We start from the raw sequence: 13,448 nt of genomic DNA on the forward strand, positions 1-13,448 counted from the left end.
ATCTGAAAGCCACGTGGGTCTTAGAGGGCAGTGCAAGACCTGCCCTACACTCTTCACCTCCCCCAGGCATTAATGCTGTTTGTTTTTTGTCCCCCTGCTCATTATGCAATCAATAGGTTTGTTGATCTTTCAGTCTTCAGAAAGCTTTCATCTTAATAATTTTACACTGTGTTTATATAGCTAATCTTGGCTTCATGAACATAATGTGCATGTCACACGTGCCTGAATACATTCAGATTGGTAGAACTGGAAAAAAAACCCCTACTACTGCAGTTTGATTAGGATGCAACATGATCAGAATACTTGATGTAGGCTCTGCGTGGTGGAGTGCTCCACTGTGCACAAGAAATCATCCTCCCTTTGAGGCCTTACAACAATAAAAAAATTTGTGTCTGCTCTAGAAGTATATTTATCTTATGTGATCTTTCAAAATGGTCTGTGATGAATTGGCACACTAGAGACAGTGTGCTGAATTAGATAAATTTGATAGCTTGAAGTAGCAGACAACTCCTGTGATGTTGGTATGTTTGAATAGAATAATAATGCATGTCTTACTTTCTCTTCTAAAAAGAAGCCATGAGAAACTCTAATTACGTATCCATTGTTAAAGCACTCTATGTAGACTGCTGGTTATCGACTGTAGTCCTGCAATTCACTGGAGCCTTAGGACAAGATTCTGATAGGTTTTCCTTTCACTTTCCCATGAATGATGTTTCTTCACATTGTCTTTGGCCCTTGTTACAATTTCTCTTTCAATAATGGGGTCATTCATCAAACTCTTAGACAGCACAACAAACTCCTAAAAAAAGATAAAGTAAACAATGAATTATAAGTTCCTTGAAGTTATAACGATACCAAAACAGTTTGTACCCATATCTTGATTTTTGGTAAAGCGCTTCAACTGTAAGCCAATATATCTAGCTATTTAAAGCAATTTTTCAAGGTCAAGTACCATAATTTATTTATAAACAATGACAAATAAAAAAATAATTTTATACATTATTTTATGCAGGTCACTAACTAAGACATTTAAAATCAAAGGTAATCTCAAAAGCATTAAGACAATTATGAGCAACAAATGTAATGACACAGAAATTGTCTGCCTACCCAAGTATTAGAAAACCAGGCTGGTTATAAAGTAAATAATTCACCTAGCCTCGTGCATGGAGGACAACTGGCACCAGGTCTCAGCTCAGCTAAACTCTCATTGCTCCAGTGACATCTCTAGTCAATTTTATGGTAAGATTACAAAACTCACTACATAAATATAGTCACAAAATAAAGACAAAAGCAGGCATGCAGCAACAAGCTCTTCCGGAGTAGCTATATCTGGGCAAAAAGCTCTGCAAAAAAACCATATATGGATTGCTTTTAACTTCACTGGGCAAAATACTGAACCTCACAGATTACAACAATTCCTTTTCCTGATCCTCTGCCACTCTAGTTCTAGGGAAGAGAAATTGTGAACTTCACACATGTGAAGGGAGATTTGATTTCTGAACTAATCTATTCAGAGCAGCTGATCTAATTTTCTACCAAGAGACAACTTCCAATACTTCAGCTTGATTACAAATGTGCTCAGATCTCTGCAAAGTAGTGTCTTGGTTCAGCTCAGAAAAGCAGATAGCTGTTATGTCAAAGGAAAATTAAGATAATGCATTACTACACAATTGGTAGCAAAGACCAACGCACAGGGACATAGAGGACAAAAAGGATGCGAGAAGGAGATAGATTATTTACACAATCTGTCAGCTATGAAATGAACTATCACAATTAAGACCAGAGTTCCTATCAGCTCTAGGGTAACTAGTAAATTATACTTGAAAACCTAAGTACACAGTGTGTACAAATACATCCACTGATATGAAATCACTGGTTACCTCAGAATCAATGTTGCTGTTGTAATGCAAGCGATGGCTATGCATAATACATAACTGTAACTATAGCGTGACCCCTGGGAAACACTGATATGTGAAATCATATTGAACACGTTATAATCACTGTTCTGACTCTCACTGACAAGACAAACTATCAATATATGCATCACTGCCATGAAATTTAAATAGTGATGCACATCACTACTGTTGGAAAGGTTTGTAACTAGGTAATAGAATAAGGTGATTTTCACATATGCGTATTAACAGTAACCTCTTATTTTACATAAAATCAGTAGCGCTTGTAATCTTGGCTCTGGCCACACAGCACTGAAACAGCAGCCTCTGGAATAGCCACGAGGGCCACACGCTTGTACCAGCCTGCTCTCCAGCCACCACCACCACGTGTTCAGGCACTGGCTAATTTAAGGAGCGTATTTAGTTCCTAACTCGGGACCAGGTCTGAAGAGGCTCTTTTCTCCCTGAAGAGGAGAGGTGGGTCTGGTCTGGAGAGTACCCTGAGGCTGCATCTATCAGACACTTGCAGAGACAGCCAAGGGCTCCAACTTTAGAGACACATTCTTCTCCTTCCTCCGTATCTGCCAAGAATACAGAACAGGGAAGGTGGGAAAGTCTTACATGACTTATGCTGGCTTCATCCAATTGCCTGTATAATCACAGTAATAAATACTGTTCACACTGAACTACATTCCAACTTTAATTTTATGCTCCTGTGGAGGATTTTATTTAAAGAAATGTTTAAAAATAATTTATGTAAATTACCTACGAACAGAAGCAGCAATGTAACATTTCTTGACAGGTAGTCCTATTAGCATTCTTTTAAAACGTGGATATAGAGGACAAAAACTTGGAAACATGTAAATGATAGAAGAAATGAGCTCTTTATTCACAGTTATAATATTTAATGCTAGGGATAATTTCAGGAAAATGCCAAACTGAGTCCAAAGCAGAAAAGTTGAGAAACTGCAAGAGAGAGAAAAAGCAAATGGAAAAATACCAGGAGATGAGCAATAAGGACTTCTCAGCTTTATCCCTACTTCTTCTACTAATCAAATGTGACCACCTACAAGTCACTTGCAATCTGACTGGAAGCCAAAGGGAACATTCACTATGATTTATCTGGGTTTTGCCTCATGCCCTTCAAGCAGCTGGCTTAGCCTGTTTTCGGTTTTGGACGCTCAGTTTTAGATAGCAATAACTTCATTTTTCAGGTGTCTCCCTTAACTTCAACTTACTTGCATTTCAGTTGTAGTTTTGTGGGAAGCCTGACGCATGGGCTCCCACTTGCAGAATGCAGACATTCCGAGCTCAGCAGAGCAAGCATTTAACTTTTCTTTTCTAGAAGCCTGTGTCATACAAACTACTTACGGTGTGGTAACATGTCTCTTTATCAGCTGCTGTGCTCTAAGTATTTGTGCAAGTGATACTTGCACGATGTTTGTGCACCTTGATATTTTGCTGTAGAAGTGAAGTAAGCTTCACTTTTGGTTAAAAACGGGCAAAACTGACAAATTACTTTTCAATTATCAAACAGAATAGCCAAAATGAATGTGATATACATGCTAATTTACTACTGGGTGGGATATACATGGTTCTAATAAGCCTTTCTTTCGCATACAGGAACTGGTATAATTACTATACATGTCACAGAAAAACAGTGTAAAAGTTGAACCTCAATTGTTAGCTACAACTCATAAAAAACAGGGGAGAAGGTAATCTTGTGTACATCCAGAACTGGTACTACACATGCCCTTTTTATGCATTTTTAAGGCATTTTTTTTCAACAGCAACATCCATAATACATTTTTTTTCCTGGTAAATTGACCAATCATCTTTAAAGAAAATGTCAGGTTCTCTATATAGTAGGTAAAAGAAAATCTGTATAATGTTTTTCAGAGACCCAGAAATACAGGTATGTGGGAGATAAAGCTAGAAAATGGGTGCAGCAAGTAAAAACATTCCTTCAGTTACCACAAGAACTGCACCGGTGCTGCAGCTCACGCATAATGAAAACAAGATGCACGGTTAATATATTATTTATATAAGGAAAGTAAGTCTGCAATTAAACCATTTCATATCAGCTTCAGCAGATAAAGGAACATGATTCTTAAACAACAGAGAATCACCCCAGGGAAGGCGAACGCCAGATGTCAATTCAGACCAGCGGCAGATCTACCTAGTGGCAGGCAAAGCTCAGAAGTTAGCTGGCATGTTTGCGTGCTTCCCAGGGCAACAGGCCAGTGTTTCTAGTGGAGTGCAAACAGTGATTGCTGGCACTGTCAAAAAATGGCAAATTAGTCTAAAGGTCTAATGGCAAAGGTCTAAAAACTTGGGCTACATTCTGGCTGGAAGCCCCGGTAGAAATGGCATTGACCCGGGTTTGGCAGAAGAGACCAACGTGCCTGCACTGGCGGCTGCCCACGCTCAGCTCTCTTACCGCTGCAAAAGTGGTGTCTGCTCACAGCGCTCTCTCCAGGTCCTGCTCTCTCTCAAACTCTGTTTATGCTTGGCCCCCTCTTACTGGCTTTGAAGTTTATTTACCTCCTGTTTACTTAGCTCCTTCCTGAGCTTTTACAGATGCTGAACATATAATTCTGAAACTCAAGATGCTGAGTAACTCTTTGTGTCTTCCCTTTTAACATGGTTTTGCATTATTTATTGCCCTATTATTATCTCTTAATTTTATTTCAAGGCCCATTAACTCAGTGTCAAATAATCCATAAACTTGCAAATTCAAGTAGTGGCAGGTTCAAACCATGATTTAAAAGTAACGTGCACAGATGATGTAATATCAAGGACAAAATATTTCATAGTTTTCACTTTTACAGTAATTATTTCCATCTGAGCATTGTCTTCAGTGACTGGCAAGGCCTTAGCTATTTCCAGTCATAAAGCCTCAGCCGAAATTATGCAAGTAGTTAATGACAGCTACAATTAGGCACAAAATTTCCTACTTTTCTGTAAGCCACAGAAGCTCACTTTCAGCAAGAGTAAAAGAAGAAAACCAACAGCTTTCACAATTTAAAACAATTCTCATTGTTTAACGGTCGATTTTTATCCCTCCAGCTTAGCTTTCAAAAGAGACGATGGTCCACAGACCAGACACAATTGCTCATATCTAGAGCTAACCTCATTGTAAAGTTTTCCCTTCCCAGCCCAGTAACATCTCGAAAATAAACAATGTTTTCTACTCTTGACTTATGACACAGTCTGTACCATCATAACCAGATAAGATCCGCTAAACTTAGCAATGATTTTTCTTTGACATTTTCTAATCTTTGGTTGTCCAGATTCTTTAAGACAGAGACAGACTTTCCCAAGCACTTGAATAAAGTACTAACCTCTCTGTATGATTAAAAGCATATTCTCTAATTAACTTGATGCAATTAAGGTTACAGCAGAAAATAGTTTACCAGATACTTAAGATGGCAAAGTAATCAGAGTAACAAAACCGTGAAAACATTCCCAGAATATATGTTTTCTGATTTCTACTGTTAGACGGAATCTAAGGCAGGATTCACGGTGCTGTGGGCAGACTGTTCCTTCTGACAATAAAAATACGAGACGTATCTTGAAACTGTAAGTGTTCTACCTTAATTGCATTTCTTTGATCTAACATAACTCTCAGCTTCTGATAGACTGTGTACGGTGGTTTAAAAACTGTATTTGATGTACTTTGGGGATAAAGAACAAGAGGAAATGATGATTGGCATTCTGAGCTCATCTCTACAAGAAGAAAGTTTTTGCAACAATTATACAGTGGGATTAGAGTATTAACCTGTAAAGAATATTTTCCTGACCCATTTGCAAACTTTTATAGTGTATACATTATTTAACAGCAATGAAAGTATAGAAGGGCTTTTATTAAATGAGATGCAGTTGCCATTTTAGAGAGAACAGGGATTCTTTTCTGAGACAGGGTAAGTGCACAAACATTAGTAATTCCAGTACAAACATTACCTAGGAGCATGATAGCTAATATGGTAATGCAAGTTACCATCTTCACTTAAAAGAGATTCTGTGGACTTCTGAGACAGAATAATAGCAAAAAGGGGGTCAAGCACATTGCAGAGAAGGGAGCTCAGAAAGAAAGGGTTATGTAAACTAAGATTATAGACTTCCAAACTGTGTCTCTAGTCCTGATATGAAAGAAAGTCCTTAGCCACTTGTGCGGTTTCACTGATGTCATTGGGACTGCTTCTGTGCTAAAAATTCCTCTAAGTGAGGAAATACATAGCTTATTTTTAATTGATCTTGAATTAAAAATAAGCTATTGGAATGTAGGATGCTTAGAGATCACAGAAGATGCTTCTTAGAGGGATGTATGATGAAGCTAACTTGGTCCGGTATGAATAATGTATCTGAACTCCAAGGCAAACGTAACTGGCATGTTGAGGGAAATATTCGAATGTATCAGAATTAATATCAGGAGCCATCCATCTATGTGTTCAGCATGACCATGTATCCTTGAAGTTTTGAAGAAGCATATGAAAGTCAGTGGGCTTTTTGCAGGGAATATACATACAAATAATGCTATAAATAGCATTACGTCTCAGCCTCCACTAGCCTGGGACTACACTATTTCCAAAGAATATTGCAAGAAGAAGGATACTTCCACAGCAAAGCAAACTCCAGAAGTTAACAAAGAATTTTTTTTTTGTAGCAACCACTAGAAACATCGAGTATTCCAGGAAAAAAAATACAACAACCAACAACCAAACCATGAGCTGCACAAATTTTTCTGTTAAGAATACCCTCTAAAACTGAGAGGATTCACCTTCCTGAAACACAACTTAATACAAGGCATTAATCATACACTCCACAAAGGAAGTAAATAAGATAGATTTTCTACTTCGTAAAATTATCAACTGGACTATTCTAGTAAGGTTTTTTTAATCTCGACAGACACTGAGGGAATCTGTGTCTGAAAGTCATCTTCCACAACACAGATGACTATGTAACTCCAAAGCCATAATGCAGTAAAATATACTGAAATGAAAATTTCTGACATCTAAGTATGGGTAGCGTTCTGTCCCTCCCCGGTCTTACTTATCTCCTCAGAAACTTCATTCTAACACTTAATTTAAGTCATTAATTATTTTCTGACTGAGGAATATTTTGGACACAGTAATGCTTTATATTAACACTTAACCACTAGAAATTTTAGATAATGTATTATCTAAAATTTCAGGCTCATAGATGTCTTTTGGTTAGCTACTGCTTGTCTAGCATGAGTTTCTACTTTACTGAGTACTTGAAGGAACATCCAACACATGCATAGCATCTCTTTGAGGGTTTGTTTATGGAACCTTCAAATCTAAGATGTAACAAGTTGCTGAGAACAGAGCCCCACTCCCGATGGCAGCTCTGAAGCAGCACAGGCTGGGCAAACATTCAGCAAGGCTGACACCTAGTAAATGTGTAGTGAACTGCAAAACGAACGTGAGAACAGCAGAGCTTCCAGAAAGGCAGTCTAACCCCGAGGTTTTTAGGAGAATCTGAGAAAAACTGCCAAGAGGAAAAGCCAAGTTTCTAGACAGACACAAAAAATGTAATGGAAAATGAACCTAATCTTTGGAAGGGAAAGGTCTAAGGATTTGTTGTTTTCTTACCTGGGGATTTGAAAATAGGAGTCCTGTTTCTTTATGTTTTATTATTGCTGCATTCCCAGGAATGTTCCTTGCCAGCACTGGAATACCTAAATCCATTGCCTAGAGGAATATGGAGAAAGGAAACAACAGTTTATTAGGATTCGGGCATTTTGAGATGTTAATGATGACCATTTTAAAATGAAAAGCAGAAACAACAAACCAAGCTTCATTACCTTCACTCCAATTTTTCAGTAGAAAAATACCACATCTAAGGTGACCTCCTATATGGAGCTTCTCTGAAATATTCAGTTTATATTTTCGTTAGTCTTATTACTTTGAACATATTACCAGAAGCAATTAATCCAGAAAGTCAATGGATAGCTGCTTCATCCTCTATTCCTTTCCATCTCAAATACATATTTTGTTTCCTATCGGAAGCTCCTGACATATGGCAGGCTTGAAAAGGATAAAATTAATGTTCAGAACAAAGGTTGTCACTGTAACTTCTACTGTTATTGTGCATAGATGAAAAGATTAGTTCATAGAACTAAAAGCCATTTCTCCTCAAGAAAGTATCTGTTCTCTCATTCCATTAAAGCACATTTTTCACCCATTTTCTGTAACTGGAAAGATGTGGGCAGCTCAATGACAGTGAAGGTGGCCACGGCAATCGCTTGGTTCTTTCTGCTCAGTTCTGACTCCTGTGGGTCATGTGGGACTCTGGAAGGAGTTTTCTTTTGACCGCATGTGTTCCTACAGCCTGTCTTGGACTGTGAGCGTTCAGGGACTGCAGGGAAGTACGCAGTGATGCGTCTTCTGACTAAAACTATACCAAGGAGAGGAGAGAAAAGGTTATGCTTTCAGAACACGTTATGCTTTCAAAACTTATTATCTGCAAAGCTATTGGTATGGGACTCCTTAAAGACCAAGGAATACAGCTGAAGAAGTAGAATTTAATTCCATGTAAACTACAGGCTGGTTGCTTGATGCATGTATGCATTTATTTATTTATTTGTCTGTCTGTGTATGTGTGTGTGCATGCATGTATATACATAAAAAAAAGGAAGTGTGGGGTCTCAGCATTTCAGTCTGCCTGCAGAATCAGGAGCAGGAACACAGCACAGCAGCCCTTCAAAGCTGGTAAGCCATTTCCAAGAGACCTAATGCCTGGCAACTTGAAAAAAATACGATTTGATTTTGAAGAAACTACTGTGCAAACCCTGGCCACTCAACTCTGTTACTCATGCATATTCTGATCTGAAACTTTAATTACTATTGATGATTCGGAAGTCTTGAGATGCACTGACTGCAAAACTCATATTGTACAATTATCACAGTGTCAAACAGGAGAAAGAAATTCATTTCCCCAAATCTTCAATCTGTTTCATACTGATTCCCTGTCACTTCAGAGTGAATGCATTTTTAATTACTGTCATTACACTCCCGGATGGGGAGCAATTTTGCTTCAGCCTGCATAGCAAGAAAACAAAACTCCAAGGAGAAAACCACGCTTTTTTATAGTTTGGAGAAAACTGAGGACAAAAATACCCTGACTGATAACATACAGAATGAAATACGTTTTGAACAGTGAGGGGCTGCTGTGACTTAGCAACATATCTTAATAGCTTAAAATATCCAAGAGAAATAGTGTTTAAATCACCACTGCAGATGAATTTACTCTGGACTTAGAAATTTTATAGTCCCTGGCACAAACATCTTCTTTGCAGTAGTTAGCTCTAAAAATAATAATAACCCTTAATTAAATAACCTGTTCTAGACATTGTATCAGAAACTACTGAATCAGCTGGAGGTAATTCAGACAAATAGACTAATGAAGTGAATATGAACATGAACAAATAACCGAGAAATGAAAACTACAGACTAGATCTCTGAACTTACCTAAGTGTTGCTGATATACAGCTTTTTTTAAAATAAAAAACCAGGTCATTTTGGTGAGAGGAAGTACAGTTTTTGGTCATCCACAAATTATTTTGTCGTTTGCACATACTTTACTATTAAACATGACAAATCTGTTTTCCAAAGGTATATTAACAAAAACATAGGGTGACAGTATTTACTGATCAGTACAGCAAAGTTCACAGAACTTCAAAGTTCACCCAGGAAATGAGAGGTATCAGTGCCTCACTTTGCCTGACAGGTTTTGAACGTGCAGTTTGAGGAAGTTGCTTTTGGCTCTAATTACCCAACCATCGACCTGACACCGGGTTTCCACGGAAGCATCAAGATCTCAGAGAGACAGAATTTCTGATTCAGCTCTTTTTCAGCCCTTCCTGTTGACAGGCTTAAATGCCGTCGTGTTCAGTCTGCTGGCTGCTGACCTCATTCGAACACGTTCAATGAACCGGGAATGGAGATATTTTTTGTGAACTTCTGAACTGAAGAGCGAGAGCTCGATAGCAGCAGTGAAATGTGTCAGCTTTCATTGTCACCTGTCTAAGGCCCTCTCCTCATCCCTCTGTATCTCTCCTTTGAAAAAACAAATTCATAAGAGTATTACAGGTTTATCTACTTCTCAAACAACTGTCCATTCAAGGTGAAGAGAACCATTACAGAAAAAAACAAAAAGAAAGAACACACACAAAACACAGCTCATTAAGAAAAAAAAAATAAAATCTCAAGATACATTCATTCACTTCTATTTCTGAATGCTCCATAGTTGGTGATTCATTGATCACTAAGTTTGTATTTCATTTGCCATAATTCCTGAATTCTAAAGGGAAAGACATTTGCTCTGTCTTGTAGCAGTTGGAGGCCAGTAACTGCTACGTAAGAAAACTTTCAAGTCCCAAAACACACAGGTACCAATGAATTATAGCTGCTGAAAGGCAGAACAGATGGCCAAACACATAAAATGAGGGGCTGCCTTTATACCAGCTAGCCTTAAACAAATGGATTTGGCTGTAAATAATTACTGCATGAAGTGGCTTAGAATTCAATTTAGATCCTTAGTCTATTTTTAAGCACTAAAAAGAATCATTTGCATTGTTGACAATATGTATCATTTACTGACCTATGTTCCACAAATAATTGAATAAAATAACATTTCAGTCCATTGGCCATCTGTTTTGTTACACTATTCTGACTGCAAATGTATTTTAAAGCTATTTCAGAAGGATGATGAGTGTAAATTTCAGCTTTGGAAACATGTTACACAATAAGCATTTCTAACCATCAGTATAACACTTATAGAGTAAATACAGATTTTAGTTACTATTTTCTCTTCTGGATTGTCTCTCATTTTCTTCTTTCAAGCTTACGCATCTTTTGGTTGGCCATCGTCCTGACAGCACACAAAAAGTACTCTGAAGAATTGGTGCTTGACTCAAAACCTTTTTCTTACCAACCCTACACAGAACATATAAAATTTCCCAGCAGTAGTGCCTTTTTCACCATCACATGTCCAGGAACATACAGAACTCCTGAGCTTTCTGAGGAATAGATGTACTTTAATTGATTGCTATAATATTTGTTCTCTCTTCTTCAAAAACCAAAGAGAAAATAGATCAGTTACGGCAAATCTCTGAGATATAAATACTAGATGACAAAGCAATTAGTTATGGCTTCTAGTTCTTTCATACCTTAAGGCACATTGAAATATATATGACTATATATTTATCTATTATACATTTATCATCTCATACTAAAATATTGTTTACAGATTCATGAACTTGTTAAATTTTGAACTTTCAGGAGAATGAAAGTTGCATTTCCAAATTCAAGCAGGATGTTATCTCCCGCGTAAGACCCAAAGATTTCTATACATAGTTTTCTGCCTTATTAATTTAACAAGATCTTAACAGATGGCCTTTCCTACTGCTGGCCATCTCAAGCAGGGACTTGACTTTATTAGACTGACATTTCCTCTGAGACAGGCATTTTTACAGCAGGATATTTTATAAGCATGTCATCAAATCCCATTGTACAACTGTCTAATAAACAGACATACAATACCAAAACTCTCACAACTTTAGAAGACAATTCAAACAGGTCTGAGGTACAACAAAGGGCATGCCTCAGTAATTTCTCAGGAGATAACTAAAGACCAAATTCTGTTTGTAGAAAATCCTGACTCAGCTGGGACCGGACCTGTTGTTTCACATGACCTGTGCCATGTCTATTGGACTTTCCTTCTTATAACGCAAGATTTCAGTTTGCACCTCTAATTGCTGTCACATTTGCTTGTAACCAGAATGCACCTGAAATAGCATGCTTAGGCTTCTGAAGGCATGCCAGCTCTTTTTACCCCTGTTCTGTGACTCCAGGTTATGAGTTATAGGTTCAGAGATTAAGCTGTCCTCCCTCCACTGTTCAACAACAAGGAAATATAGGACTGAAGCTGGCGGAGAAAAGTGGGTTACACCTGTGGTTATAGATTTTTCCAAGAGAATCTTCAGAATATTTGAAATTGCAACTTGATCTTCAACACGTGATTATACATGAATACACACCAAACCTGACTACTAGGTCTGACATTATCCCACCAATGTAATAGAAGAAAAAAAGACCGGGACCTTTTTCTCTTCTTTTTAGGAAATGGTTATCACACACAAGAAAATAACTAACAGCCCACTGCAGGTCAAGTCTTGCACTTAGAAGCGAGACTTTAATTTTTCCACTATGGTCAATTGCCAGTTTATTTCAGCATGTTTAGCTGTTAAAACTCAGATTATAGACTTAAAGGTGTATTAAATGTTGATTAACTTTGTGTTTAGTAAAATTATTGTCTTTAGTAGAATTAAATGTGTCAATCATAAGACTAGCCCAGGACGTGATATGCACAGCTACATGTACGAGAGAAAAAAAGTAATACTAATCAATCTACTATATGTGTACAAAAATATATATGTATAAAATAAAATTCAGCATAAAAAAATAAAATGAATACTTCCTGAGGATTCACCATAATATGTATGCTTTTCTGATGCAAGAAAAACATCAAAATAGAGCAAGCTAACGTTGCAAGTGTATATAAAGACATCTTGCAGAGAATGCTCTTTTGCCTGAATAGTTTCATAATTCTTAGAGAAAGAAGAGAAATATGAAAGGAAGTATTTACTAATCTGTTCATGTAGTAAAGGAATACCAGTTGTTGGAGGGGCTTCTTTTTCCCTTTTTTTTTTTTTTTGGATGGGTCTGGGTATGAATTAGGAATAAATTACTCAGTGTAACTGTGTATTGGAAATTTAAAGGAACAGCTTTCCACTAAAAGTGGAATTTGACTATTTAATAGCCATAAGACAATTGAATAGTTGAGCCACACAGAGAAGAGCTCAAATAAAAACCTTCCTTGTTGATTTAGCCTTATAGTTACCAGATTCAAAACTTGTTGAATTGCAACTTGAAAAGAAAAGAGCAAAAAATGAATAATTCCTGAAATAGGCTCAACATTACCTCTGAATTCAACTGGCACTATTTTTTGCTTTGAGTAAGACACTGAACTTCCAAGCTTGCTCCCTCTCCTCCTCAACGCTAAGGAAAGTGCCTTTTAGCTGCTTGAATCTGATGCGGAAATTTTGGGGAAAATTATACCAATTGTCCTGTCAGTCCTGAGTTTGTATAGCAACTTGTACCAGGCCAAGAACACTTCCAGTTCCATTGCAGATTCTGTGTCTCTTAACATTCTTTCTGGTTTGGGTCTTCCCTCTCTGTTTTCCCTCCTCTCTAACTCACTGACACGCTCAGGAAACAAATCAGATTGATTTTTGGTCAGTTGTTATGTGAATAGTCCTGAAGAGAGCATGTAACTGGTGAGGAGGAGATGACAGTTACTTAACTTTTACACCGGAGTCACTGACTTGGTTGTGGCTGTGTCCTGTTGGTGCACTCCATTTCATCTCAACTACCGAATAGACACAATTTGTCTAGCCTGTCACTCTGGCAAGCTTGGAAATGTCACAGTCTGTACTAACTGCTGTTTATAGAGTATTGTTGCTGTGAAATA

The 13,448-nt window shown here is 37.6% G+C and overlaps 1 protein-coding gene across 1 annotated transcript in view; it reads right to left on the bottom strand.

The window, feature by feature from the left end:
• Window positions 1–265: 265 nt before the first annotated feature.
• The window catches only part of GLT1D1 (glycosyltransferase 1 domain containing 1), a gene marked incomplete at its 5' end in the record, with an annotated part of 46,791 nt that continues 33,608 nt past the window's right edge, over window positions 266–13,448 (bottom strand). The window contains 2 exons of the mRNA XM_009864859.1: window positions 266–799; window positions 7,508–7,606. Coding sequence (XP_009863161.1) covers window positions 653–799; window positions 7,508–7,606 — 246 coding nt within the window. The remainder of the gene's footprint in view (window positions 800–7,507; window positions 7,607–13,448) is intronic.

The sequence above is a fragment of the Apaloderma vittatum genome, unplaced genomic scaffold (genome assembly GCF_000703405.1).
Source record: "Apaloderma vittatum isolate BGI_N311 unplaced genomic scaffold, ASM70340v1 scaffold4472, whole genome shotgun sequence".
Taxonomy (NCBI): Eukaryota; Metazoa; Chordata; class Aves; order Trogoniformes; family Trogonidae; genus Apaloderma; species Apaloderma vittatum.